This window comes from Rhodofomes roseus (assembly GCF_022264815.1).
Source record: "Rhodofomes roseus strain CIRM-BRFM 1785 chromosome Unknown C8Q71scaffold_8, whole genome shotgun sequence".
Taxonomy (NCBI): domain Eukaryota; kingdom Fungi; phylum Basidiomycota; class Agaricomycetes; order Polyporales; family Fomitopsidaceae; genus Rhodofomes; species Rhodofomes roseus.
Genome location: NW_025952964.1, coordinates 875,086 through 901,007, shown reverse-complemented (window position 1 = coordinate 901,007; position 25,922 = coordinate 875,086). Strand labels below are relative to the sequence as shown.

The 25,922-nt window shown below is 56.5% G+C and overlaps 12 protein-coding genes and 1 non-coding gene across 13 annotated transcripts; 6 read left to right on the top strand and 7 right to left on the bottom strand.

The window, feature by feature from the left end:
* Positions 1-625: 625 nt before the first annotated feature.
* Positions 626-4,526, top strand: C8Q71DRAFT_563751 (Pkinase-domain-containing protein). The gene is made up of 7 exons (XM_047919386.1): positions 626-1,209; positions 1,899-2,150; positions 2,200-3,269; positions 3,324-3,606; positions 3,669-3,768; positions 3,823-4,157; positions 4,212-4,526. Exons 1-7 carry the CDS (start codon positions 874-876, stop codon positions 4,287-4,289), a joined length of 2,454 nt encoding a protein of 817 aa, XP_047779876.1. The 5' UTR covers positions 626-873; the 3' UTR covers positions 4,290-4,526.
* Positions 4,527-4,637: 111 nt separating this feature from the next.
* C8Q71DRAFT_754747 (uncharacterized protein) lies at positions 4,638-6,524 on the bottom strand. Its single transcript, XM_047923505.1, has 5 exons — positions 6,109-6,524; positions 5,846-6,052; positions 5,686-5,792; positions 5,086-5,617; positions 4,638-5,024 (listed from the first exon to the last, which is right to left on the bottom strand). Exons 1-5 carry the CDS (start codon positions 6,325-6,327, stop codon positions 4,872-4,874), a joined length of 1,218 nt encoding a protein of 405 aa, XP_047779875.1. The 5' UTR covers positions 6,328-6,524; the 3' UTR covers positions 4,638-4,871.
* Positions 6,525-6,669: 145 nt separating this feature from the next.
* Positions 6,670-7,569, bottom strand: C8Q71DRAFT_754746 (mitochondrial 30S ribosomal protein S19). The gene is made up of 4 exons (XM_047923504.1): positions 7,495-7,569; positions 7,342-7,444; positions 7,177-7,290; positions 6,670-7,124 (listed from the first exon to the last, which is right to left on the bottom strand). Exons 1-4 carry the CDS (start codon positions 7,538-7,540, stop codon positions 7,106-7,108), a joined length of 282 nt encoding a protein of 93 aa, XP_047779874.1. The 5' UTR covers positions 7,541-7,569; the 3' UTR covers positions 6,670-7,105.
* An 834-nt stretch (positions 7,570-8,403) lies between these two features.
* C8Q71DRAFT_754739 (uncharacterized protein) lies at positions 8,404-9,203 on the top strand. The gene is made up of 3 exons (XM_047923503.1): positions 8,404-8,492; positions 8,556-8,788; positions 8,846-9,203. Exons 1-3 carry the CDS (start codon positions 8,455-8,457, stop codon positions 8,911-8,913), a joined length of 339 nt encoding a protein of 112 aa, XP_047779873.1. The 5' UTR covers positions 8,404-8,454; the 3' UTR covers positions 8,914-9,203.
* Positions 9,204-9,610: 407 nt separating this feature from the next.
* On the bottom strand, positions 9,611-10,586 carry C8Q71DRAFT_754738 (uncharacterized protein). Its single transcript, XM_047923502.1, has 4 exons — positions 10,293-10,586; positions 10,068-10,234; positions 9,955-10,011; positions 9,611-9,752 (listed from the first exon to the last, which is right to left on the bottom strand). Exons 1-2 carry the CDS (start codon positions 10,516-10,518, stop codon positions 10,209-10,211), a joined length of 252 nt encoding a protein of 83 aa, XP_047779872.1. The 5' UTR covers positions 10,519-10,586; the 3' UTR covers positions 9,611-9,752; positions 9,955-10,011; positions 10,068-10,208.
* A 385-nt stretch (positions 10,587-10,971) lies between these two features.
* C8Q71DRAFT_563660 (aminoglycoside phosphotransferase) lies at positions 10,972-12,182 on the bottom strand. The gene has a single exon (XM_047919385.1). It carries the CDS (start codon positions 12,101-12,103, stop codon positions 11,126-11,128), a length of 978 nt encoding a protein of 325 aa, XP_047779871.1. The 5' UTR covers positions 12,104-12,182; the 3' UTR covers positions 10,972-11,125.
* A 440-nt stretch (positions 12,183-12,622) lies between these two features.
* C8Q71DRAFT_754732 (uncharacterized protein) lies at positions 12,623-14,181 on the bottom strand. The gene has a single exon (XM_047923501.1). The coding sequence runs from the start codon at positions 14,089-14,091 to the stop codon at positions 12,940-12,942; it is 1,152 nt and encodes a 383-aa protein (XP_047779870.1). The 5' UTR covers positions 14,092-14,181; the 3' UTR covers positions 12,623-12,939.
* A 730-nt stretch (positions 14,182-14,911) lies between these two features.
* C8Q71DRAFT_t60 lies at positions 14,912-14,995 on the bottom strand. Its single transcript has one exon. It is a non-coding gene; the product is annotated as a tRNA-Gly (tRNA).
* A 114-nt stretch (positions 14,996-15,109) lies between these two features.
* Positions 15,110-16,246, top strand: C8Q71DRAFT_563575 (Dihydroneopterin aldolase-domain-containing protein). The gene is made up of 3 exons (XM_047919382.1): positions 15,110-15,738; positions 15,794-15,974; positions 16,036-16,246. The coding sequence occupies exons 1-3, from the start codon at positions 15,142-15,144 to the stop codon at positions 16,101-16,103; spliced, it is 846 nt and encodes a 281-aa protein (XP_047779869.1). The 5' UTR covers positions 15,110-15,141; the 3' UTR covers positions 16,104-16,246.
* Positions 16,247-16,466: 220 nt separating this feature from the next.
* On the bottom strand, positions 16,467-20,285 carry C8Q71DRAFT_857012 (glycosyltransferase family 20-domain-containing protein; the record flags this gene model as incomplete). The annotated part of the gene is made up of 7 exons (XM_047927361.1): positions 16,467-16,967; positions 17,020-17,140; positions 17,194-17,612; positions 17,663-17,752; positions 17,806-18,247; positions 18,296-19,365; positions 20,076-20,285. 7 exons carry the CDS (start codon positions 20,283-20,285, stop codon positions 16,467-16,469), a joined length of 2,853 nt encoding a protein of 950 aa, XP_047779868.1.
* A 1,451-nt stretch (positions 20,286-21,736) lies between these two features.
* Positions 21,737-22,683, top strand: C8Q71DRAFT_563582 (uncharacterized protein). The gene is made up of 3 exons (XM_047919383.1): positions 21,737-21,837; positions 21,888-21,924; positions 21,974-22,683. The coding sequence occupies exon 3, from the start codon at positions 22,014-22,016 to the stop codon at positions 22,554-22,556; it is 543 nt and encodes a 180-aa protein (XP_047779867.1). The 5' UTR covers positions 21,737-21,837; positions 21,888-21,924; positions 21,974-22,013; the 3' UTR covers positions 22,557-22,683.
* A 57-nt stretch (positions 22,684-22,740) lies between these two features.
* C8Q71DRAFT_563595 (uncharacterized protein) lies at positions 22,741-23,968 on the top strand. The gene is made up of 2 exons (XM_047919384.1): positions 22,741-23,037; positions 23,101-23,968. Exon 2 carries the CDS (start codon positions 23,117-23,119, stop codon positions 23,639-23,641), a length of 525 nt encoding a protein of 174 aa, XP_047779866.1. The 5' UTR covers positions 22,741-23,037; positions 23,101-23,116; the 3' UTR covers positions 23,642-23,968.
* A 929-nt stretch (positions 23,969-24,897) lies between these two features.
* C8Q71DRAFT_723107 (uncharacterized protein) lies at positions 24,898-25,479 on the top strand (the record flags this gene model as incomplete). Its single annotated transcript, XM_047921567.1, has 1 exon — positions 24,898-25,479. The coding sequence occupies one exon, from the start codon at positions 24,898-24,900 to the stop codon at positions 25,477-25,479; it is 582 nt and encodes a 193-aa protein (XP_047779865.1).
* Between the last annotated feature and the right edge of the window lie 443 nt (positions 25,480-25,922).

The window sequence follows — 25,922 nt, the reverse complement described above, 5'->3', positions numbered from 1 at the left end:
TGGCATTGAAATCGTAGACCTTAACAACAAGCCAAGACAACCGTGATTACTCGGTCGGTAACTGTGGACTACCTAGGTACTAATTGTACGGCGTGTCAGTGCAGCTGTTCGAGCACCCTTCGTGAGGAGGACTTACCTGAACCATGATCATGTTTCCGCGTGTGCAGTTCCTCCTTGCGAAGCACTGACCTCATGATAGATGTCGCTGAAGGCAGTCGACCAGCTTCCGAGTCCATGCCCCGGTCCAATCCCAGCCGATACCATGATCTTATCGCCAACTTCGCTTCCAACTCGCGCGCTGAGGCAATCGATACCGCTTGGCGCGAGGGTGGTCGCCGACAGCGAGCTCTGTGTTGCACACAGCAAAACGGACCGCCCGTATCCGCGGAGGTCGCAGAAGGCCTAGTGAAAGCGCTAGGCCATATGATACACTTCGAGGGTCGTTATTTCATTGACCGGAGCCTGGGTGTCGGAGAGCGTTTGGCAGCAAAGGCAAATTTGGAGTTACTTGACTTCGAAAGCAAAATTCCAGACATGATGAGCGGTAGCGGTTGAGAAGAGAAATCTACGCCGGAATTGAGGGGTGCATAGAAATGAGGGGCGGGATGGTTGCCTTGCCAATTTGAGCGAAGCGTCGGCTATACCCGAGTCCCGGGACTGCAGCGCCTTGTCCGCTCATCGTGTCTCACCTCAAGCCCGCAAGTCCTCGTCGCTGTGCACGACGACGAACAGGGCCCCAGCCTCATCGGTCTCGACTCGACGACCCATATACGTCCGCGGTCTGTATCGGCGTGGCCCCGCCGTCTTGACATCGACCACATCCTCGATCTGGCAACAAGAGGCAGCATATCTGTCTCAGGAGTCTCTTGATCAATGGCCTTCAACCAGGTCACTGCGACATCCCTTACACCATCGCGACCTGCACCGGCTGCCCCGGTGCGTCGCGGAACCGACATCGGCAACGCGCTCGCTTCGTCCGGCTACGCCTCCTCATTTTCTGTCGGCATGTCCTCCCCATCTGGCTCATCATACGCTTCCTCTTACTCTGGCATCGGCGCGTCACCCATCCGCAACACTGACATGTACTCGGGCTCGGAGGTCGTCAGGGCGGGCGTAGTGGCTGTGAAGGAGGACGGCCTCGTTAGCTGGCTTTGGCGGCCAAAGTGGTTGGTGTTGAAGGAGGGATCGCTCTCCATACACAAGAGCGAGGTGAGTCTCATCTGCGATCATATACCGTAACCACTGCGGAGATAGTTGCGCCCACGCGTCCTTTCGCACCGCACATTCACAATGTCGTGCACCCACGAGCTGGACGAGACCTCGACCAAGAAATCACACTTACTAATGGGTTGTACACGGTGCCACACATCCATTGGCGAGGGTACGCTGCCCGAGGCAACAGCCATCTGTCTACTATCTGTGCATTGGCATTGTCGTATTCCGGGACTCGACGTGGCTGATTAATCCTCTGGCTGACGGCCCGGGTCAGCTGCTTTAGTGCGCTCGGCAGTTGCTCATCTGTCCCAAGGGTGTCTTCCTTCGGGGAGCAGGAGACCCGCAGCCCTGCTCTCCTGTGCCGTGCTCACCCCGCTACACGCGGGGTAAAGGGATTGAAGCTCGACTGTCATGCGTCGAATGCTTGTCACATCCATGTAGCGCGCGATCCCATTGATCGTCAGACGGTGCTGGGGCTGTGCTTCGTATGCGACTTCGGCGCACAGGAGGACACGCTCAGTCACGACCTATGCCAGCGGTGACCTGATCATGTTGACGGGACCATATTTGCTGGCGTTCCTCGCACATGGCAGGCGAGTTAGTGGCTCTTGTAGGGGCGCTTACATTTCTACCTCCCGTCGTCTACCGGTGTTCCTTAGACAGCGTACTGACGTCTTAATCAGTCGTCCCCACATTATCAATACCTCATTCAAATGTCCGATATCACAAACATCGAACGGACAGACCTGAAGCCGTATTGCCTCTTGCTCGAGACGAAAGACAAGCGGTGGTTCATGTCTCTCAAGAACGATGAGGAGCTCTACGGCTGGCAAGACGATATCTATTCTCGAAGTCCTATGGCTGGCGTAAGCAACCCAACGAACTTTGTTCACAAGGTCCATGTTGGCTTCGATCCCGTTTCTGGAGCATTCACGGTAGGTATAGCTGAATTGGCCTAGCGAGCATACACCTGAACTCTACTAGGGCCTACCCGAAGCATGGAGCAAGCTACTTACGAAGTCTGCCATCACGCGAGAAGATTATGCCAAGGATCCACAAGCAGTGCTGGACGTCCTGGAATTCTACACCGACCACCAGAAACGGGAGATGGAGGAGATGGGCATAGGCTATGGGCCATCCCTGACGCCTGCTGGCCCCTCTAGTGCGAGCAGCATGAGCGGCATGAGCGGCACGACTCTGTCGCCGTACTCCGATTCCTCCAGCGCTCCCCGATTCAACGCAGGCACGGGCCTCGGCGGTGCAGGCGGCATGGGCAAGATGTCTCTTGACGGTCGGCCGTCCATCAAGCGACAGGACTCTGCGCCGACAGGGCTGAACGGTACTGACACCGTCTCGAGCACCCCCGCCGCCCTCGCGCGCGCGGCCGAGCTCGTCAACGGCTCCGCGGTTCAGCACGCGAACACTATATCCGCCGCGCAGACGAACCAGAACATCAGGCCCGGCATCGGGCAGGCCATGTCCAGCTCGCTCACGCCATCGCGCCCCGCACCAGCTCGTCCGCTCCTCGCCAACCGCCCCGCTCCCCCCGCACCGAAGCCCTCGATCCCTGATCACACCCCGACATCCGCTGACCTGCGCGCGCGGGCGAAGGCCCAGGGCCCACACGGCGCCGACGCGCAAGTGTCGAAGCCTCCTGGCCTCAACGGCGATGCACGTGAGCCGCAGGAGAGGCGGCCGCAGATGGCCCCGAGCAAGACATCCCCTGCGACGAGCCAGCCCGCCACGTCGCCGGTGAACGGCGCCGCAGGTGCGACCGTCGGTCCGCCACCCGTCAAGCCGCTCCAGCCAAAGAAACCGAACGTACCCGCCAAGGACAAGGAGGGCCCGGCCGTATTCGTGACTGCCGCTGATGACGAGAAGGACAAGAAGGACGGTGGTGTCGCCGCGGCGGCTGCGGCACTGGAGAAGCCGAAGGAGAAGGAGAAGCGGATAAGCACAATGAACGAAGCGCAGATCATGGAGAAACTACGGAACGTCGTGAGTCCGGACAACCCGAAGACGCTGTACAGCAAGATTCGCAAGGTCGGCCAAGGGTGAGTCTTCCACTGCTAGACAGTACGTGCAGGCTGGCTCATATATGTTTGCAGTGCATCGGGACACGTCTACGTTGCGAAGACGCTTGCGACTGGCAAGATGGTCGCTATCAAGGAGATGGACCTATCGAACCAGCCGCGGAAGGAGCTCATTGTCAACGAGATCTTGGTCATGAAGGAGTCGCAGCATCCAAACATTGTCAACTTTCTCGAATCGTACCTCATTAAGAACAACGAACTCTGGGTCGTTATGGAGTACATGGAGGGCGGTGCGCTCACAGATATCATTGAGAACAACACGCTAGAGGAGGATCAGATTGCCAGTATATCCCTTGAGGCGCGTGTTTCCTGTCGTCAAGTGTGGGGCTCAGTTGATTGACGACCGTGCTGGTGATCTAGACTTGCAAGGGCCTTGGACATCTGCACAGTCAGAGCATTATCCATCGTGACATCAAGTCCGACAACGTGCTCTTGGACGCACAAGGCCATGTCAAAATCAGTACGTGTTCCAACTTTGGTGCAATATCTCGCTTGAGCTGACCCCTCGTCACAGCCGACTTCGGTTTCTGTGCGAAGCTCACTGACCAGAAGTCCAAGCGTGCGACCATGGTGGGCACACCTTACTGGATGGCACCCGAGGTCGTCAAGCAGAAGGAGTACGGTGCTAAGGTTGACATCTGGTCCCTCGGTATCATGGCTATTGAGATGATCGAAAACGAGCCGCCATACCTCGACGAGGAGCCATTGAAGGCACTCTACCTTATTGCCACGAACGGCACGCCCACTCTGAAGAAGCCGGAAGCGCTCAGTCGGGAGTTGAAGGGCTTCCTGAGCGTATGTCTTTGCGTGGACGTCAAGAGTCGGGCAACGGCAGACGAGCTCTTGGATGTGAGTGTCTCGGACGTGCCCCAGATGAACGATCATCTGACAATCATCCCACAGCACGACTTCCTGAAGAAAGCGTGCGCGCTGTCGGGCCTTGCACCTCTGCTGCGGTTTAGGAATAAGCAAGCATCGTAATTTAGATGTACTGTAGCCCACACGCGTGCGCGAGGCTTCGCGGTCTGTACCCTTACCCTCTCATAGCCCGCCATGCCGCCCCCTGTATCCCTGTCGCTCCCTGATCTCCCGACCCGTTATCTATTCTTCACGCTCACATCGATCTCACGACCTTCCTACGTTCTCCCGCCTCGCTCGCCTTGGAAAACACCGTACTGTATTCTGGTCTGCTAGACGAATAGTGCGAGTTGCGTCATGTCTTCACTTGGTACGTATGCATAACATATGCGGTGTATGTATGAGTGGAACGCATCGGTCTTATGCATGGATACCCTTCGAACACCGAGCTCGCCGCGAATTGTTCACGTCTGTCTTGGTTGTACAGTCAGTCTAATCCATACACTTTGTACATACATACATTGCTCAGTAACTACAGTGAGTCGAACGGCTGCATAGGAATAAGTACTTAAGACAAAGGATGATCATAAAGGCTCATGACGCGGTTCAGTACACATAGGACGGATCTGTACATGGGTTATCAGGGAGTCCGATCAGCTAGCGACATAATACGTAGGTGCATGGTCAGTCATTCACATATTCATCTCAGAACTGGCCCGTGACGAGTATGCGATAGAGCAATTGCGCCTCCTCGAAGCGCGCGTTGCGCAGCGTGAAGTGCGCCATCTCAGCCGAGTCCGCGTCTGAGGCTGGGTCGATGATCGAGAACTTGATAAGGGAGGTGAAGAACCGGCACAGCTGCAATGTGGAAAGGCCCATCAGCGTCTACGAGACCGTGCTAAGGAGTGACGTGACGTACGTTCTGCACGCCCTTGGCGAAGCGGTCGTCGCTCACCTCCCCAGCGCGTTCGTCCTCCTCCGCCCTGTCCAGCCAGTTGATGCATTCGTGGAGGAACCAGCCGAGCACCTCTGTTCGCACCAGGTCCGCGATAGTGGTCTTGCCGCCGGTCGCGATATCCAGCACAGTCGTAGGATCGCGCAGGAGCCGCCCCATGATGTCGAAAGACGGCAAGATCGGTGGGAGGTACCTCAGAACCTCGAGATACAAGGTGGGATCCCGGTTACTAGCAGCACAAGACGAGAGAAGCGCGGCGAACAGAGGATGTGCGATCGAAGGGTTGTAGGATATCAGAGAGGGCAGGTCCATGGGGGTGATGACAGGTCGTGAGGTCAGTTGCGGGAGGGCCGGGAGTAAGATGCGTTGTTCCGACAAGGTTAGGACGCGGTCGCGCGCCGCCAACAATAGAGTCATCGCGTCGGACAGTCTCTGTCTTTCCTCGTCCTGTTCCGGTGTGACCTGCGCCTCCGCGTCAGCGCCGGTAGCGCCATTTCTAGTTACGGCACCAGTCGATCAAGGGTCAGCAGGGGTCTCGATGTCGACAGTGCGAACAGGGCGTACAGATCGGATCGCGTGCGTTCCGCCTCGTCTTCGAGAGTCAAGTTCGCCGCCCTCAGCTTCGGGGGCAGCGGCGAGCGCGCCAAGGTGGACGGCGAGAACGGACCGATCTAGTGGGTCGTCAGCATCACGGGTATGGTTAGTGGAGGTGCGGCAAACGTACATCACTGCCATCTCCCCTGAGGATCTTCCACAACACCCAGACGAGCTGCTCGTTCTCGCTGACACCGCCGTCCACCGCGACACGGATCGCCGCCTCTCGCTCCTTGACGAACGTCGCGAGGAGCGCGGACTGGAAGGGGTTGATAGCGATCGGGTGAGGTGCATAGAGCGAGTAGAGGATGTACGAGACAAGGATCCGTTGCGCGGGCTTCCAGATGCCGGTTGATCAGTCTGTCTGGGTCGAGATGACTCGAGGCAACGTACCTCGGCAGGCGCGTATAGCAGCGGCAGCAGCACGTCCAGCGCGACCTGGAACCGCTTCATCGGCGGGACCAGCTGTGTGAAGCCTTGCGTGGCGGTCGAGCACGGCAGCGAGTACGCCTTCGAGAGCAGATGGCCCACTGAGGCCCGTGCCGGGTCTGGCGGTGCCTGCTTCATGCCGAGCGGAGGAGCATAGATCGTGGACGTGGCGGTCTGCATCATGAGCGCGGCATCGTCTGTCTAGCGGTGGTCGTTGTGGGCGATGTTGAGCAGGCCTTGTCCGTTCAGGCAACACATGGGCGCCTGATTGCCTTATGCGGGAATAGCACTTTAATCTGCTTTACACGCTTTACAACGCGGCATGATTCCGACTCTGAGCGAGGGTTGGCAGTGCTAAAAGAGATGATCTTGGTCTGAGCCAGGCTTGCACCATATAGGCACTATGATGTGAGAAGTACCGCGATATATGACTGGAAGGACCACGCAAAATGAACCTGAAGCGCCTTCGTCTCAAATGAATGAAGCATCGACGTCGCATGGCTCTGTTTTGCGGAAGGAGATGCCATATCTATCACTCTAGCCATGGGATTTGAGCTGGTGATCCTCCTCGAGAACGCTCGCACGGTTATAGCCCTTGTGATAGCCTTCAAGCCAACGCCTAGGCCTCTGACACCATAAGGTCGCTGGAAGAAGCATCGAAGGAGGGTGCTGACGGTCATGGGAGGACCTGGGAGGACATGCTCCATATCTCGGGATGCAGGGTTCTTCGCCTCAAGTTTGACGAGGTAGAGAGCAGCACTAGTCTCGGGGATTAAATGTAACCGCAATTGCAGACTTGCAGCACACGAATCAACGAAGAAAGGGCTCTCTGGACCTTGTTTTGGGGCTCCACAGGAGAATAAGGGACTTCACATGGTCTTACAGAGACCGCAAGCACAGCGTAACGGATAAATAGCAGCAAGACGAGACGATGATGTATATGGCGTGATTAGTGTATGCTCTACTTGTTCTTGGTGGCACTGCATCGTAAATCAGAAGAGATATAGATAGAACGGGTATAACGCTACGCACCGGAAAGTGAACCTCTTCCTCGTCAGCGAAAATTCACCCAGCTTGTGCCCCACCATGTCCTGCGTGACATTCACCGGGAGGTAATCCTTCCCGTTGTGGACGAGAAACCTCAGACTGTTGTAATGCAATCAGTATCAGTCGAACCTATGAAAACGAGGGACATACCCGACGAAGTTCGGCAGGATGGTACACGAACGGGCCTTCGTCTTGATGGGGACGTTGTTCTCCAGAGCCAGTCGGATGTTAGGGAATGCTACGAAGAACGGACCTGAAGCAAGGCTTAGTTTTGTTACATAGAACATGGCTGCGCTTGCTCACCTTTCCATGCTGACCGACCACTCTGTACCACCGCCGTCGCGTACATCGCTCAGTAAACGATGCTCTCGTGTCTGCGACAAGTTATTGAGCGCTCGTTCCCAGTGCCCGGGACGGCCACGTGGAGGAGGCACATGATAAGCCGCGTTGTGGCGCTGGCGTCCGAGTCGTTCGACCCAGGCTCCTTCTGCAACGACGTTGATGCAGCCTAGAGTATGTATGTATTTTATTCAATCCAGCGTTCAGTCTGGACGTGGCTCGCTGCGTCTTCAAAGGTCAAGATCATGAGCCGTAACGGCTTCGGACGTTCAGTGAGTGAGCACATTCCATCAAGTTCACTCTATCATTCCTCTTCGCATCCTTTGTTCGGCCCAAACATTATTCCCTCGTGAAGATCGTGGGTCCAGCGCAGATTCTAGATGCATGAGCTATATTTCTGTACACTGAAAACCCTGACAGTATACTTCCCGAATTGCTCACCCAAGCTGCAGTACGGTGTACGGCTCATGACGTCATCACGAGTTAGGCAGACCACCATACGTCGTATGGTGCTACATGGGCCCAGGACGTGGTGCCTGTGGTGTGCTCTACACGTGAGTCAACAGGCCAAGCGTTGCGCAATATGTCCTGCACCCGAAATTCGACTATTCAGCACTGCGCACGTATACGGTCACTACGGCCAGGCACTTTCTTCCGGCGAACCTGGATCACGATAACGGCAGGTATGGCGTGAAACATGACATCTCTCCTCCGCAACGCTAAGCACCACCAACCTGTGGATGTGGGTACCTCGTCCCGGCATCGTCACCACTACACGTCAGTGGTGCCGGGCGTATGATTCTAGGTACCTACAGCCACAAGCAGCATAAAAGGGCCCGGAACGCGAGAGTAGGTCCTCACAATCACTTCACGACCCACCTACATCTTTACGAACTCAGTTAATCACCGTTCACGACTATCACCATGTCCAACGATAACAACAACAGCAACAACGGCCCCAAGTAAGCCTTGCTTTCACCATGTTCGCTCGGCTGGTCGCTGACCTCATTTCTTCACCCTTGTAGCAAGACCACCGGCCAGTTCCACTCCGTGAAGGGAACTGCCGTCGAGGCCATCGGTAACGTCACCGGTGCGACGTCGTGGACACAGTCCGGTCGCGATGAGCACGCCAGGGGCGAGGGCGAGTACCAGGCTGCCCAAGCCGAGGGTTACGTCGAGGGAACCAAGGACCGCGTCGGCGGCCGCAAAGACGCCGTCGTCGGTGCTCTGACTGGCGACCGCCAGCAAGAGACGATCGGTGAGTGACATCAGGTCTATGGTTCCATACCTGCAGAAGGCTCACCGACATGTGCAGGCAACGTCCGCCGTGACAAGGGCTCGGCTCAGCAGGATATCAACCACCCCACGTCGGTCAACAACTGAGTCAAGTTGTTGGCAGAGTCGAAGATACCCTAGTGTAACCTCGCCGTACTGGCACGCTTTGTATCGATAATGTTAGAGGACGTTGGATAATGTAGACATGAAGATCCGGAGTCAACTCATCTTGTGTGCTGCCGAACGCGACGTGCACTCAACTTGCATTCAGCTTGCAATGGACTCTCATTTTGTCTCCGTGTCCAGAAGCGTGACAGGCAAGCGTACATTGTATCAGACCCACGAGGTAGGGTATGTACGTGAACACCGTGCGCCTGGTAGGCTCTGCCAGTGTACCGAGCTGTGTTCTCAACGTACATGCCGGCATATCCTGTTCCCCGTGTTGCCATCGCTAATTAGAGAATCCAAAAAGGTCTTGGATGTAAATGAATCGGTACCTTTGAAGTCAATCCATCTCTCTGTTACTACGCTGTATATGGTATATAGACCTGGCGCAGAGACCTGACCTCCTGGCATGTGCTGAGCGGCGTGTCGCAACAAGCTGACGAACTTCGACAAGGCCCGCGTTGTGGTCGTAGAAGGGAGGGGTATTCGACGAGCATTGGTTGCCCCTAGCGAGAGTGAATAGGGCCTTCAGTACTGCGACACAGCCCTAGCCAGCAGCTCGATTGACCCAAATGCCGTGCTCCCTCAAGAAGGGGCTCCAGAATAACGAATCCGCTGATGCTCAAAGCGATGTATCTTTGTAAGGTACCTCGCTTTGCAAGCCGGAGCGTTCTTTAGAGAGGGCCCGGGGGCGGACAGCCTCGGAAGGACGCCGCGCTATTGTTGAAACTATCCGCCTCCTATGTTGCAGTATGGCGGCCGTCGGACTAGTAGGACGGATCCTAGAATGCTACTACGTCAATCACACCAAACATTTATGGCATAGCTCAATAAGATTGGATCGAGAGGGGTATCGGGATCTAGATGGTATGTAGCTTTGACGTGTCCCACTCTTTGCACAGGGATTATCCTCAAGAAGTCAAAGCCACACGATGGCTGTGTGGCCCGCCCGCTGCTGAGGTACAAGCAAGTGAGAGGGCTCACCTTATTGTCTCGTCGTAGGTTCAGAAATCGCATAAATAGACTGACAGAGTGCATAGACTGGCAGCGAGTCCGTCAGCCAGACAACATCGCTAACTTTCGACCTTCGAACTCACACTTCGTCGCTTTCTTCGCTCCAATGGACGCGTTCTTCACCATCGCCGAGCCGATTCCCACCTCTGTCCCCGGCGCTGAGGGCTCAGAGACGGTTCCTGTTGACTACGACACTAGCAATGGCAACGCCGGCTACAGCTGCGTCATCGTTTAGAACATGTCAACGCCGGTACGTCAAATGGGAACTCACAGTGTGCGCAATCATCTGACTGAAACTTCTATTCCAGTCGCGCAATAGTAACCCTCTACCGCGTATCGTAGACTGGCAGAAAGTAGATGTTTTGAGGTTCCTGGGGGCATCGAGGGAGGATTCGAATGGACAAGGCGGTAGAGGCACACGGAGAGGGATGTTCCACCTATCAGAAGTGTCAGGACTTGTCTTGCCATAACAAAGACGATAATTTGCCGCCCATGACAGCCTACAGTCAGACCCGCCGGTCTCAAACTCGTCATCCGAGGAGTTCAAATTGTTCCTCGGTCGATGGGTCGAGCATTCACCAACAAAAGTCCACCTATTTGTCTGCACAGTTCGTCTGATCACGCATCTTGTGGTCTCAGCTTTTGTAATTTTGAGAGATATTCCGTGTCCTCATTACGCTCGCTGCGATCTAAAAGTGGCTCTTCAGATGGCGGAAAAGAAGGATGTCATACCGTGTCTGCAGAAAAGCGCTTGTCATTCTTTCATGGTCGGCAACGGAGACTACGTGTCTGCGTCGCTGAGTGGTTTGTCCAGGTCTCGAACGAATTCAACATTGATTACTGTACGCTGTGACACCTGAGAAAAATGGCGCATCACAGTGTTTGCTGGATGTGTGACTGTAGACTGTAGCGCGGCTAAGTAGTAGCCATCGAGTGGCCTGTGGTCACAGATCAGTGACAAGTGGCGAAACGGCGAGCGCCGGCCTCGTCTGGTACATGCTCAATCTCGATCCATAGCTACAGACGCCCGCCGTCTTCTGTCTGCTCGGTCACACCTACTCTCTACTACTACCTCAACTTGTACATGTGTCTACATGTCCACCGTCGTGCAGCGCGTCCGCCTCAAAGCCTCGTTTAAGTGCTACTGGAAACTGTCTTCGAATGTCCAAGAACAATCGTCGCCGTATTCATGAGCGGTCCTCTCCACATTGACGAGGTTGTTCCAGGCCTCCAGCGTCCTGTCGTACTTCTGCTCTCTTTCCTTCCGGTCTACGGCCTCTGCGGTCGTCCCTTGGGCCATTTTATCCTGGATCTCCATGCGCAGCACATCCTTGAGTACGTCCAATAGCTCTCTCCTCCATGCCGACTGATGCCCGTTGGACAGCCTTGCCAGGACATACTCAGTGTATGCTGGCATGATATTCGCCGTCTCCCAGTCAATGAAACCCGTCACTTCGAGAGTGTCAGGGTCAACGAGGATGTTTCGATCGGACAGGTCACCATGGGTGAGTACCGGTCTATCGTCGCACGTGGTCTCTCGCTGCACCTGCTCGAGGGCGAGCCGACGTGGCTCGTCGACGCCTAGGGTAGGCGCGACCGCCCGCAGTGCTTGGATGCGAGACTCGTCCCATTCCGCGCGCGTGGTGCAGAATGTATGCTGCGTGACGCCACACTCGGTCTTCGTAGTGTAGGGCAGTCCCCCGGGGCGCCCGTAATAGCTGAAGCGGCACCGGCGCATGCGTAACATAAGGTCGCACAACCTTCCCTTGACTTCCCCGCGTTGCATGGAGGAGAGCGATGACCAGAGGGTGATAAGGGGTGTGCCCGGCTGTCGAGCCAGGAGGAGGCCATGCCGCTCCGGTGGCGGGTTAGAAATGGTAATGACACCGAGGACTTCTGGGACGATTGGACCGAGGATCGAGCGAGCAAGGGCAGTCATAACTCCCTCTCTTTCGTCAGTCCCCATCTTCAGATTGGCCGTGGATGAATATTTGTATAAGCGCCGTGCTCCGACGTTGAATAGCATGGGTGCGAGAGGTAGACTTGGTAGGGTGGGCCACGTAATGCGGGCCAATTCGAACTTTGGACGTGACTCGCTTCCACCGGTCTGTTGAACCATCCTTGGTAATTGCGTGGAGAACGCAGGAGGGCCTCAGGTATACTAGGGCAAGGATTGGACACCTGAGAGCGAGAGCTTGAAGTCGATGAGGGTTTAAAATTGGTTGCGAACGGTTCTCTATAACTACGGACGCTGAACGCCCATCATCCTATCATCTTCTATCTATCATCCATATCACTATCTCTAATCCATTCTACAGATCGTGAAGGCCTCGTCGTCCCAGATACTGGGTTACGATAAGCAGCGACGATCCTCAACATCCGTTCGATGTGCTGCGACTGCTGGGACGTGGCATACGTGGTCCTTACCAGCTTAGTCTGAGCATTCTCCTTGTTGGGATACCTGTGGTTGGCATGGGCGCTGGCACTTGATGTCCGCGAGCATTTGTGAGTACCGCTGTTTTCCAACATGTAGAATTCTGTGTGCATCTTCGACGCGCTCATCAATTTGCACATCTCTACGAGCGTTCAACCTTGTCTCGGATGTAGATAATAATATAGGGGATTCCATGGTTGGGACACGTTTCAAGTCATTGAACAAGTCGATTCATTCGAGTACTAACCATGCCAAGGGTACTCACTCTCCTGTGTTGCGCACACTCGAGCCTATTTCTAGACAACACTAATCACCAAACGTTGTGTGTTTTCCGTATCTCGCTGAGTGTCAATAGCTCAAGTGTATGATTGGTCACGACGCTGGGACGATTGGGCCGAGGAGCGAGCGAGGGTAGTCATGGCTCCCTCGCCCTCGTCAATCCCTTGGGTAAACAAACTATACTGTACTACCTATACACACCCATCCACCGTATAGCACAATCACCACGTCTCTTAACCTACTTACTGAGAATTGTCCTCGAACGTCCAGTAGCATCTGTCGCTATATTCCTGAGCGGACCTCTCCACGTCGACGAGTCTGTTCCATGCCTTCAACGCCCTCCCGTACTCCTCATCCCCCGCCGAGCCTCCATCCTCCACGGAAGTTTGTTGGGCTGCCCTATTCTGAGCCTCTACGCGTAGTACGTTCTTGAGTACGTCCAGTAGCTCTTTCCTCCATTCTGCCTGATGCCCACCGGACAGCCTTGCCAGGACGTACTCAAAGTACGCCGGCATGACATTCGCCATCTCCCAATCGAGGAACCCCGTCACCTCGAGGGTGTCGGGGTGAACGAGGATGTTTCGAGAGGACAGGTCCCCATGTGTGAGTACCGGTCTATCGTCGCATATGGTCTCCTTCTGCATCTGCTCGAGTGCGAGCCGACGTGGTTCATCGATGTCTATGCTAGGCGCGACCGTCTGCAGTGCCCGAATGCGAGACTCGTTCCATTCCGTGCGCGTCGTACAGAACGTATGCTGCGCGGTGCCGCACTCGGTATCCGTAGTGTACGGCAATCCCCCAGGGCGCCCGTAATAGCTGAACTGGCGCTTGCGCATGCGCAACACAAGGTCGCACAGTTTGTTCTTGACGTCGGCGCGTTGCATGGGCTGGAGCGACGGCCAGATGGTGACAAGGGGTGTACCCGGCTGTCGAGCCAAGAGGAGGCCGTGCCTCGCTCGCGGATGGAGGTGTGGGACGGTGACGACCCCGAGGACTTCTGGGACGACTGGACCTAGGATCGAGCGAGCGAGGGCAGTCATGACCCCCTCGCCTTCATCCGTTCCCATTTTCAGGATCGCCGTGGGTGAATAGTCGTAGAGGCGCCGTGCTCCGACGTTGAAAACCGAAGGTGCGGAGAGGAGAGGTACACTTGGTAAGGTGGGCAATGTAATGCGGACCAAGTCCAACTCGGGACTTGTCTCGCTTTCTTGGGTGCGTGAAGCCATGGTCAGTGCTGTCGTGGAGAGCGTGGCAGAGCCTTTTAAATATCGAGTCAGGACCGCTGCGCGCCTGCGGCGAGAGAAGCTCGATAAGGAGTTGGGCCAACAGTCAGAAACTCGGGTCCGAGCGGTTCTCTGTGGGCGTGTAGCTTCTGGACGCATAATGCCCATCATTCTCTCGGTTTTTATCTGTGATTTATGGCCCGGTTTCTCATTTCATGTTCATCCCAATATACCTCTAGTAGCAGGTAATGATTTATGTTGGTCCACTCACTAGGCCCAACGTATGGACTTGGTTAATATGGAGTCTAACTAAAGTCTGGCAACGACGGGCTAAGGTTGGGCTAAGGCAATCACAATTCTAGTCAACGCACGTACATAGCAGCTGATCTTGCACCCTGAACCACAGCGAGGCAGTACAAGTCGAGGCGAGAACCGCACATACCACATACTAAGTTGCAGAAGGTAAGTCAGGACCATGTGCTGGGGAGGAGCTTCTAATCTTGAGGCGCGTACGCACACTGCTCCCGTCTGATGTGCGGTTTGTTTGGAACATCTATGGTTATTTGAGAAGCCCGTCTCAGGACTGTTTCTTACTAGCCTGTGGGCACTTGTGCGCGACATCTAATCAAATCCGAGTCAGACATGTCTATTAGCGCTTTACGTCGCCTTGAGACTTCAGCCCGTCGGACGAGGACTAGCTATGGGTCATGGCAAGGATTCTCGATCTGTTGTGTCACTCTCAATCGAAGCTGTTTCCGAACCATACTGCCCATTGGGTGTTGTCAGTTTTCCACTCATTGAGTACCAAGAGCTCAAGTGTCGCTCATCCCTAGTACAGGTAGTTGTGGGACATATTTACATCCTATTCCACGCGAGCAAAGATTCGGCGCTCTTTGCCTGATGTATCTCCAGCCCGCTCAACTCTGTAACTCATGTTGCGCAGTGCGAGTAAAAGAAGAACCTCAGGACAGTAGCTGCACTGCACTTGTTATGCAAACGCCGAGAATCGAACTCGGAGCGGGTCGAGAGGGTGCTTGTATGGCAACGACCCAGGTTACCACTACCCCACGTTTGCTTGCGAGTCGGGACGCGTCGAACGACTGTCGCGCGCGTCGGAAATCCGATGGCCGCCAGGCACATGCCCGGTCGATCGGCGATCCACTAGACAAGAAAGGCAATCGCTCTCATTCACGCCTTCGCATCAGCCACTTGTCAGCCACCATGTCTCCCCAAGCCCACGACCCGGTGGCTCACGACACCGTCTTCATAGACTCGCTCTCCATTTCTTCAACAATTGGGCGAGACTGGTGGGGGCGCACACGCCCACAGCCTCTATTTGTCACCCTCCATCTCCATCTACAGCCCGGGTACCTCGACAAAGCCGGCGCGTCGGACGATGTCCGCGACTCGGTCCACTATGGCCAGCTCTGCAAGAGCATCATGGGCCTCGCCTATGGTCCCGACGCACAAGAGTTCGATGGCCCGAGGGATCTTGCGAGGGCTGTAGTGAAGACGGCGTTCGCTCTCACCGGCGCGTTTGCTGCCCAGCGCGCTGTAGTAGCCGTCAAGTCCGAGAAACTGATCCCGCTCGCTGGGGAGTTCACACTGGAGATCTCGACATCCTATGCGCAGGAAATCATAGAAGGGACGGAGAGCGTCCGTGTTACTATCAAGGACCTCGTGCTGTTCACCATCATTGGAGTCAACACGCCCGAGCGAGAGGCAAAGCAGCGGGTTATCATTAGTATCATCGTGCACGAAAAGGCTGGTCACGGTTCTCCCGTCGACTACGCGGCCCTTTCAGCGTTGATCGCCAATGTAGCTGTATACCCGTGTCATTATTGCAACCAGAGCTAATGCAGTCGCTTCGTAGGACCTCGGCGCGTCCTCACATCTCACGCTCGAGAAGTTTGTCCTGGAGACCACCCGATACATCTGCCTGTACTCGGAGACGATAGAAGTTGTCACGGTCAAAGCGGAGAAGCCAAGCGCGCTGTCGTTTGCTCAGGCAGCGGGCGTACAGATGACTCGGGCGCGGGCTGCATTCCTCCAGGGTGAGCCATCTCATGTCTGAGCTGTCATAACGCAAATAACGGCTACTTCCCAGGTCAGTAGACGGACGCTTGCAGAGGGCGGTGACATCAGTCAGCGTAGCTGGATCAAAGCACACGCCTACGCAGTGATTACATTCGCCGGAACACTGTAGTCACATACAGTCCCGACATTCGAAGCACTCACCTATTTCAGAACGGCACTATCAATGTTACAGTTGTACGAGGTGTGCATGGACGAACATACGCTCGATGTATCATGACAATCTAGTTGTATTAGTCACTATTGTATACGGTGCGTGGTAATGTCCGCCACGATACTACATGCAAACTACATGATTTCCACTGGATGCTACACAAAACGGTGCGCAGGTACACCTGCCATCTAGAGATATAAGAAACATCACGTACAACTACCATGTTGCTACAGAAATCGATTCCTTGCTTCTTCTTGTTTTCCTGGATCGCACTCCAATTCCGCCCTTATGTGCGCGGCTACTTCGCATCGGCAAACCGTCCGAGAACGCTGAGCACCTGCTCCGGCTCCAGCTTCCACTTCGCATCTGTGCCCTTGCTGCCCGTGCTCACAGTCTCCGCGTTCTCGAGCTCGTTCAAGCGGCGCATCAGCTTCTGGTCCTTGCCCACCGCCAACACGAACCCAAACTCGGTCACGTTCTCCGGCTCCGTCGCCTCGGGCGCGAGCCACGCCGCGCGACTTGCCAGCGCGGAGTGCGCAGGGCCGCCAGGGGAGAGGATCGCGCCGACGGCCGTCGAGCGCGAGATGTTGTTGGGGAGGACAAGGAAGGAGTTGGCGCCGGGGATGATGCGCAGGCCGTACCGCTCGCCGAGACTGTCGAAGATGTGGTTCTGCGCCTCGCCGGCTTGGCGCCGGGCCCACTGGCGGTCAGTCTGCGGCTCGTCGGGGTCGACCCAGTAGCGCCAGACGACGGACGCCTCTCGCTCCTCGACAAAGGACCCTGGCGTGCGCTCCGTGAACTGCGTGGTCGGTGTCAGTAGACGTGGAGGTCAGTGCGATCTACAAACTCACGTAGTTGAGGATTTCTAGGCACGGTGCCTTCCACGTCAAGTTGAAGTTCGCAACCATGTTGGTCCAGGTCGACTCGCCACCGCGTGTAGGACGCGTCTTGATGTAGCAGCCGTTCTCAGCACTGTCGTATCACCACAATCAGCAAACGCTCTGGGACCCGACGAGGGCGCTTACACAATCCCGACTTTGGGCGCCATCTCCGCGACGACGTCCAGCATGCCCTTCACCGGCAAGCCGCTCAACAGCCACACCTCGTTCCTCGGGTCATCCGCGAGCCTATTGAGCACGTCGATCGCCTCCTTTGGCGGGTTGAACTCCGCCCTGCTGAGCTTGCGCATGTCGCGAATCCACATCGCGCCCTCAAGGTCGATGAGCAACAGCCGCTTGTCGCTATGGCGGTACCGCGGGAGGAGGAGCGCGACGTCGAGCGAGGCGACCTCCGCGGTGTCGCCCTGCATGTGCATATGCTCGATGTTCGCACGGAGGCAGCGCACGAGGAACGAGGTGACGAAGGCTTGGGCGGATTGCGTCACGACGTGGCCGTGCAAGTCTTCCCAGCGGGAGGTGGCTTCCTCGTCGCTCATGGTGAGCGCCTGTGTACATGATCAGTGACCAATGCTACGGGGAAGATGTGTATCCGTACCTGGTGAATAGCCTTCGCTGTCATCCGCTTGTCCCAAGGGTTGATAGGGATACACGACCGGAAACCACTGTAGCTGTAAGACCCAGTGAACTGTGGCACCATTTCAGAGTCAAGACGTTTCACAGTGAAATATTATGCCATACCTCACTGAGGATCAACGGCCGATGCCTCTCCTCCTGACACTCCACAAACTCATGCGTCCTCAGCGCCATCCCCTCCCTCAAACTCGTCACCACGAACGCGTCCGCAACCGTCAGCAGTGCCAAGTACTGGCTGAACGTCAGGTCCTGCGTGTGCAGGAAGACGACGGGCTGGTACGTCAGCGTCGAGAAGCGCGAATTGAGATGCGACACGACGTCCGCGACGCCGCCCTGCATCTCGTTCTCCTCCGTCGTCTGCAGCGCGACCTGGATGAGGACGACCTTGCCTTGGTACTCGGGGTACTTGTCCAGGAAGGTTTCGAAGGCTTGGATCTTCTGCCGGACACCCTGGATGTTGTCGAGCTTATCGCGGCCGACAATGATCTTCATGCCAGCATATCGCTGCCGCAGCGAGCTGACCCACTCCGCGACCTCGGGGTTACGCCTGCCAGATGTCAGCATCTTGCGGAATGAACGACACGAACGGACTCACTTTTCCAGCTTGAGGTGCCCAGCATCGATCCCCATCGGGAACACACCAACGTCCACGAAGCGCTCCTCCGTCTGGATTCCCTTCGGCAACGCCTCCACTGTCAGGATGCGGCTCACCGTCTGGCGGAAGTGACGCGCGTAGTTCGCCGTCTGGAAGCCAACGAGGTCCGCGCCGAGCAGGCCGTACAGCAGGTCCTCGCGCACGCTCAAGCAGCGGAAGATCTCCGAGCTCGGGAACGCGACATGCATGAAGAACCCGATCGGCGCGTTCGGCAGCCTCTGGCGGAGCATCGCGGGGAGCAGCATCAGGTGGTAGTCGTTCACCCAGATGATGTCCCCGTCCTGATACACATTCGCGATCGCCTCCGCGAACCGGCGGTTGACAGACTCGTAGTGCTTGTAGCTCTCGCTCTCGTAGAAGCTCTTCGTCTTCGGCGCGTCCGGAATCGCGTAGTGCAGGCACGGCCACAGCACCTGGTGGCAGTACTCGTCGTAGCAGCCCGCAAACTCCGCGTCCGGGATCCACACCGGCACGCTGCCGCACTCGTCCCGCATCCGCCACTCCATGTTGCGCTTCAGGCTCTCCCGGAATCCGTCCGTGTTCACGCCGAGCGTGCCCACCCACAGCTTGCGCTTCAGCCGCGCACCGACGCTGTCCACCGCGTTCTTCAGTCCGCCGTTGCAGTGCGGGTTGTTCTCGACGTGCCACCGGATGTTGCGGCTCCCGCCGTTCGTCTCGTGCCGTGTACCTGAGAGCGAGCGGCTAGCGGTGCGCGTCGACGAGCCGCGGGATGTACGCCGTTGCACGCGCGTCTGGCTCGCGGCGCTGTTCGTGTGGGTGGTTTGGTGCCGCTTGGAGGCCCCGTTGGTCGAGCCGTTGGCACCTAATGCGTTCGCTGCTCCGCTTACGACGCTGTTGGCGGCACTGGCTGCTTTCGCAGCTAGCGAGTCGACAAGGGAGGCGGAAGAGCCGTTCGGCGCAGGACTGGATGGCTGAGTGAGTCCGGTGAATGTCGTGAATGGGTTGCTTGATTCGTTACGAGGCGTCACCGCAGGAGTCACTGCCCGGGACTATGAATGATGGTTAGCATATACAAAATGCAGTTGGCATACGCAGAGATCAATCTGACGGTGGCCTCCCGGTGCACTCTACGCTCCTCCGCAAAATGGTTGTCGTCTCACGCGAGTCCAGCGTACAGGGCGTGCTGTATCTCGCCGCCACAGCGTTCAGGCAGAACGACGATAGCGCCCGGATGCCTCGTCCATCCGAAGTGTCCCGAGAACGTATTATCACCCTGGAGTCACTCCATCTTTCGGGGTAGCGATGCAGGCTACGTGTCTAGCTCTTCGTGGCTGGAAACTGCCACGGATCGCATTCCACACACTGCACCAAGCAGGTCCGGTGGTGTATCGATGCTAGCCAAGTGGCCAAACAAGTATCTCGTCGGCTGTGCATGTCACAGCCTGTACGCAGATGATTGTAGGAGTGCATGTATGCGCTACTTTTGACAGAAGTAAGAACAGCACAGATAACCGTATGGATGCAGAAAGCATGTAGGCGAGGATATGGAGGACTGCAGTCATCTGCGGAATGGTTGTAGCATAACGCATACAGCGCGCAGGACGAGCTGCAGCTCCCCTGTCCCACATCCACTACAGCATACAACAGCCGGACGCAGGAGATTGACCGCACGGACTCCATCACCCCGGCGACGCGGGGTTAGGGACGTGGAGGTAGTGGGCACGCCCAAGAACGCTAGCGACCGAGCCAGACCACTCACCTTGTCCTTGAGATCCTCTACGATGCTCCGCAACGGACCCGCCTTGCTCGGGAGCCCTGGTCGGCCGCCTGTCGTAGGGCCTGGCTGGAGGAAGGACGGCTGGACGATGGGTTCGGGGGCCGGCGATGAGGGGGCGGAGTCGCCTAGGACAGCGGTGTTCGGGAGAAAGAGGGAGGCGATGATGATCCTATTGTTGCGTAGCGAGCTCATCGCGGCGGTCGACGACGGGAGGGCTGTGGGGGCCGTCGGGGGCGGCGAGGGCGAGTATTTGTGCAGCGATCAGTCCTCAATCTATGACATCAGGACGTGCGGCACGTGCTCACCCGCGATGGACTCGGCCCCAGGAGCGGGGGCGGACCGGGTGGGCGCTGTTGTGGTGGTCATTTCGCGGAGGATCTGGGAGGAAGCGAGGGCAGATGGCTGGATATATGTGCGCGACGATCCTGCGCGGACGTCGTCAGTACGTATGAGCAAATCGACGAGCACCACCTGCCGCTTTTCGCCTCGATCGCCGGTCGATGTCGCCCAGATGCTGCCCCGATATCCTCCGCACCCTCCTTCACCTCCCTTCACCTCCCATCTCATCGTCTAATCCTGTTGATCTACCTCTGCTGCCTCACACGCACGCTATACCTTGTATTCACATCAAGCTGTACATGTGTCCCTCTCTAGCAAAGTCGAAGGACGGCACTTCGTCGGCCAGTTTATTCGGCGCTTGCAGGCCATGATCACTCGACTACGTCACCCTACAAACCGGAGGTCTGACCATGCGAATGTGTCTGTCAATCCTGACTAAAGTTCTTACTGCCTTGACCCATCACTGTTACTCCAGCGTATCACGGTTTCGCCGAGCTCCTCGCATGCACACGTCGCGTCGCATACCTACCATATCGAGAAGGTTGCCTCCCCGATTTGGGACGCTACAGTATCGAGTCTCGAGACGCCGGTGTAATCGCGGAAAGATGGTAGCTGATGGCAGTCATTGTCCTATTCTGGTTCGAGCGAAGCGAGGCACGAGTGGAGCACAGAGGTAAATCTATAGTAGAATCTAAGTACCGCAGTGTGTCTACATACTAACTTACATACTATAGCCTTAGGGCTTCGCGCTCAGATGGGATTTACATTGACAAACAAACAAAGAGTTGCGAGTTAATAAGCGCGCGGCGCCTCTTTGCGCGTACACTCCGAACTCGAACGAAAGCACCCTAGAGTCTTCGATAGACCTCTGAGCCTTCTTTCGCCCACCCACCTCTCCCATTGCGCCGCGCAATCTCGCCAGTTCACCGCAGGAAAGCCGACGATCCGTGACGAAGCTGTCACGGCTGGGGTCCGCCCATGGCCGACCCTCGCAGCTTAGCGCTCACCCGTTGCTCCACAGGTCCCGGAGGGTCGATTGGACCGGGCTGCCTGGCATCGGAGGGCTGCGCCCCGCACCCGCCGAGACTGCTACATCGTCGCCTTCGGCGTGATCGTCCCGTTTGTTACGGAACGCTGTCTCTCTTCAATCGCGCGGTAAGTATATGTTTTCAAGTTGTCCCACGTACAATAATACACCAACTAATCGACGTTTCCCAAACGTAGTACCTCAGGCTAGACCTTGATCTTGAGTTGATCTCGAACGGCCGACACTCCCCTGCGTCTCCTACGGCCGACCGTATCTTCTCCAAGTCACCATGTACATACAGTCCCATCAGCGATGCGCTCATCTTACACTGTGAAACCTGGCGTCATAGCGGGGTCCAAATCTTAAGCTTGCCGCCCGGTGAGCGTCTCGAACGTGCTGTGACTGCATCCACACCCACTCCATATCAGCTCTTTCCACGAACGTTCCTTCGACAGCCTCTTGCAGGTACGTAGCTCAAATGCTGCACATGTCTCGAGTCTGACATTCACGGTAGTACCCCAGGTCCAAGGTTGGACGCCACACTGTCGGGAACCATGCTCACCGCTGTATGCACCAGCTTCTTCACCCGCCCCAAACATCCCTCCGCCCTTCTCCTCGTCAGCGATGGCAGCATGACGCACATCCTACACCCCGTACCCGAAGTACCAGATCTCATAGAACAATGGGGCTTCTCGTGTTCCAACCGTCCGCCCGACGCGCCGTTCCGTCGCAACGGTGCACGCGAGCAACGGCGGGAGCAGATCGGGACCGTGACGCTCCCCGTACATACCAACGAGACAACGGACTTCGTGGCGGACGTGTACGACAGGATGCGCAAGCTCAGGGCTGACATGGACATGTCGGGCAACGAACAGGCGCAGTCGACGGACATGCGCGGTGCCGACTTGGATTTGGATGTGGCGCGCCTCGTCGACGAGGTGCTGCGGCCGGCAGCGCTTGGAGCCATACGAGATAGGGAGGGACACGCGGGCTCGAAGGAAGCGACCGAGACGTATCCCGTCTATGTCGTGTATGTCAAAAGACGGAAGCCTGAGCCGATATCCGCCTGGGGACCGCTCTTCAGTGTCGATTTCTGAAGGAATTCACCCCTTGGTCGGCACACCATCCCAGTCACTGCGTGGGTCGTCGGGGCCGGAGCGCGCCCTCCTTTCGCTTACTCAGATAGTAGACTAGCTGAATAACGGTACCGCAGTCGGATTGGTATACCATACCCGAGACCGATACGACAGCCAAAACGCGGCGCGTTCCGCCTAATGCTGCAGGTACCTCAGGCCATCTGGCGTGGTAGTGTGGGAAGGGGTTACCGCACGGTCCGCACTGTCCCAGCCGATGTGTAAGTGGATCACACGATTATGTAGAGGGGACACGATGGTGGTTCTTGCATCAGCTCAGAGCACGCAGGTGAGTGCCACGTAGCCAAACATCATCAACGAGAAGTGTACCAGTGTGTTTGCGCTCCTTCGGCATAGTACACATCTGACAACGTCAAAATTCGCAAAAGTGGGGTTCACAGGACACATCTACTCACAACAAGACGCGAAATCCACTACTCCTCCGGTGCGTAGGCAGTTGGAGTTATATCTGAAGAAGGCCGATTGATCATATAGCACCCAGGCTCAGGCCACGCACTAAGACAATGCTAGCGCTTCTATCCAAGCTCTTCACTGGCACCAAATATCCTTCCGCCATGCTCGTCGTCGACGATGGTTCTAGGATTTATGCCGTCCACCTAGTGCCCGAAGAACCACACCTGGTCGAGGAATTCGGGATTCCCTCTCAGCCCATCTTTCGCCGAGAAGGCACGAGAGAGCAGAGGCGCGAGGAGATCGGCACTGTGGCGCTCAACGTCGACAAGGCCGAAGAAGTAGTGTTTGGCGGAGACATGGCAGAGAGGGTGCGCAAGCTTTGGGAAGACAAGCTGCGCAAGGAGCAACCGCCGCAGCAGTCTGGAGAGGCGCATCCCACTGGCACGAGCGTGGATGTGGCGTGCTTGGTGAGCGACGTGCTGCGCCCTGCAGCGCTCGAAGCGATCAGCGAATGGGAGGGGCGACCACGTTCGGAGGATGCGACTCGGACGTGCTCCGTGTATGTTGTGTATGTCAACAGGCCGACGCCTGAGCCGATTTTGCTCTGGAAGACGCCGACTAGTATCGCTGGCTGAAAGCTGAATTCAGTCTACATTACTGTCTCGATCGAAGTAGTAATATTCTCCCGAGTCCCAGGGTTCGTTGCGCGGATTTTTTCATATAGCACACTGGTCGCTACGAGACTGTGCAATGCTGTCAGACGAGATCATCAGTATAGATGGGTCATACGTCGTATGGCATGCCTCACCTACACAGCTCCCGTCAGGTAGCAGACATAATATTGACTACCGCACCTTACAGTGCCCGCCTTCCTTGGCATCCGTCCGGACTCACTCCACTCAAGTCAGGGGGACAGCTACGAGAAGTGAGCCCTGGCGCAATAGGTCATTTCATTTGTAGCACGAAGAGTGCTCGACACTTACCCGCTGCGGGAACAAGAGCACCGGTCGCTCCGCCAACGTACGAGATGACGACCGCGACGACGACGCAAAGGTGACCGAGTTGCATGTTAGGTATTGAGGTGGATGATGGCTGTAGTTCGTTCTGCCTGCTGCATTTTATCTTTATCTGAGTATGTGACGCTCGTGCCACCTCCGCAGCTGCAGAGAGTCTTGCGTTGACATCATGCAGAGTGCGTTTCAAGACCGCTATCCTCTGCTAGCTGATAGTTGGTTCCTGGTGCCGGAACGAATGTGGGTGTTTGAAGTGCGCTCCTCAACGTCGAGAATAACTTGGTCCCAGGGAAAGTGAGGGACGCCAGCACTAGAGCACAGTCGTGAGTAAAATATGAAACAGTGACCGTGGATGAGCCAGAGCAATTGCGCCACTCTCATCATAGCCCACCCACTTCCGCGAAGAGAGAGTGTGGTGCCCTGTGGGATGGTCCCAGACGGTCACGCCCACCAAGTCTCACTCGCATGTTTCATTGCTTTGGTCGCACGACTGTCAGCACACAAGTCGAGCGATCGTGACAGGAGCAGAATCATAGGCAAGAAAATGCCGAGCGAGGGCCGACGCCTCTGCACTTGGCTGCTAAGCACAATGACACTCTGCAGCAGCAGCTCTCACTCTGACAATTAGCGAATGCACTCAAATTCTCTGGGAGAGCTAAGTTACTTACTAGGGCGTTCGGAATTGAATTGGCGGTTTCTTCTTGACATGATATCACTTGTTGCATCCGAGCGCCTTGCCCCAGGCTATGTAGTAGCAGTGCACCACGATTCCATCTCCGTCCAAGCTTGAGAAATATTCGAATCATGGCATCGCAACGCATTCAGGACGAGCCGCGATCCGGCAACGGGCCCGCCCGCATTGCGTAGTCCACCGTACTATGTCTAGCTCTCCTCTCCGCATGTTATTCAACGTCGGAGCACGGTGCCTCTACGACTATTCACCCACAGCCATTCTGAAGATGGGGGCTGAAGAAGGAGAGGGGGTTATGACTTTGACTACCCTTGCTCGCTCGATCCTCGGTCCAATTATCCAGCAAGTCCTCGGTGTCGTTACGATTTCTGACCCGCCACCGGAGCGACAGCCGGGCACACCCCATATCACCCTCTGGCCGCCGCTCTCCCCCGTGCAACGCGCGGAAGTCAAGAAACGGTTGTGCGACCTTGACTTACGCATGCGCCGGTGCCGCTTCAGCTATTACGGGCGCCCCGAGGGACTGCCCTACACTACGGAGACCGAGTTTGGCGTCACGCTGCATACGTTCTGCACCACACGCGCGGAATGGGACGAGTCTCGCATCCAAGCACTGCGGGTGGTCGCACCTACCCTAGGCGTCGACGAGCCACGTCGGCTCGCCCTCGAGCAGGTGCAGCGAGAGACCATGTGCGACGACAGACCGGTACTCACCCATGGTGACCTGTCCGAGCGGAATTCCTCGTTGACCCTAACACACTCGAAGTGACGGATTTCATTGACTAGGAGACGGCGAATGTCATGCCAGCATACTTTGAGTATGTCCTGGAGGAGTATGTCCTGGCAAGGCTGTCCAACGGGCATTAGTCGGCATGGAGGAAAGAGCTATTGGACGTACGTAAGAATGTGCTGCGCATGGAGAGCCAGAATAAAGTGGCCCAAGAGATGATCGCAGAGGCCGGAGGCCGGAAGGGAGCAGGAGTACGAGAGCCTGCTGAAGGTCCTGGTCCGGAACAACCTCGTCAATGTGGAGAGGACCGCACATGAATACGGCGACGATTGTTCTTGGACATTCGAAGATGGTTCCAAGTAGTACTTAGAGGCTTTGGGGGGGACGCGCTGCACGATGGGTGGACATGTAGACAAGTCCAGCTGGTAGCAAGTTAGAGGAGTAAGTAGACACATGCGGTCGGGCCTGGTCGGGCAGGCAGA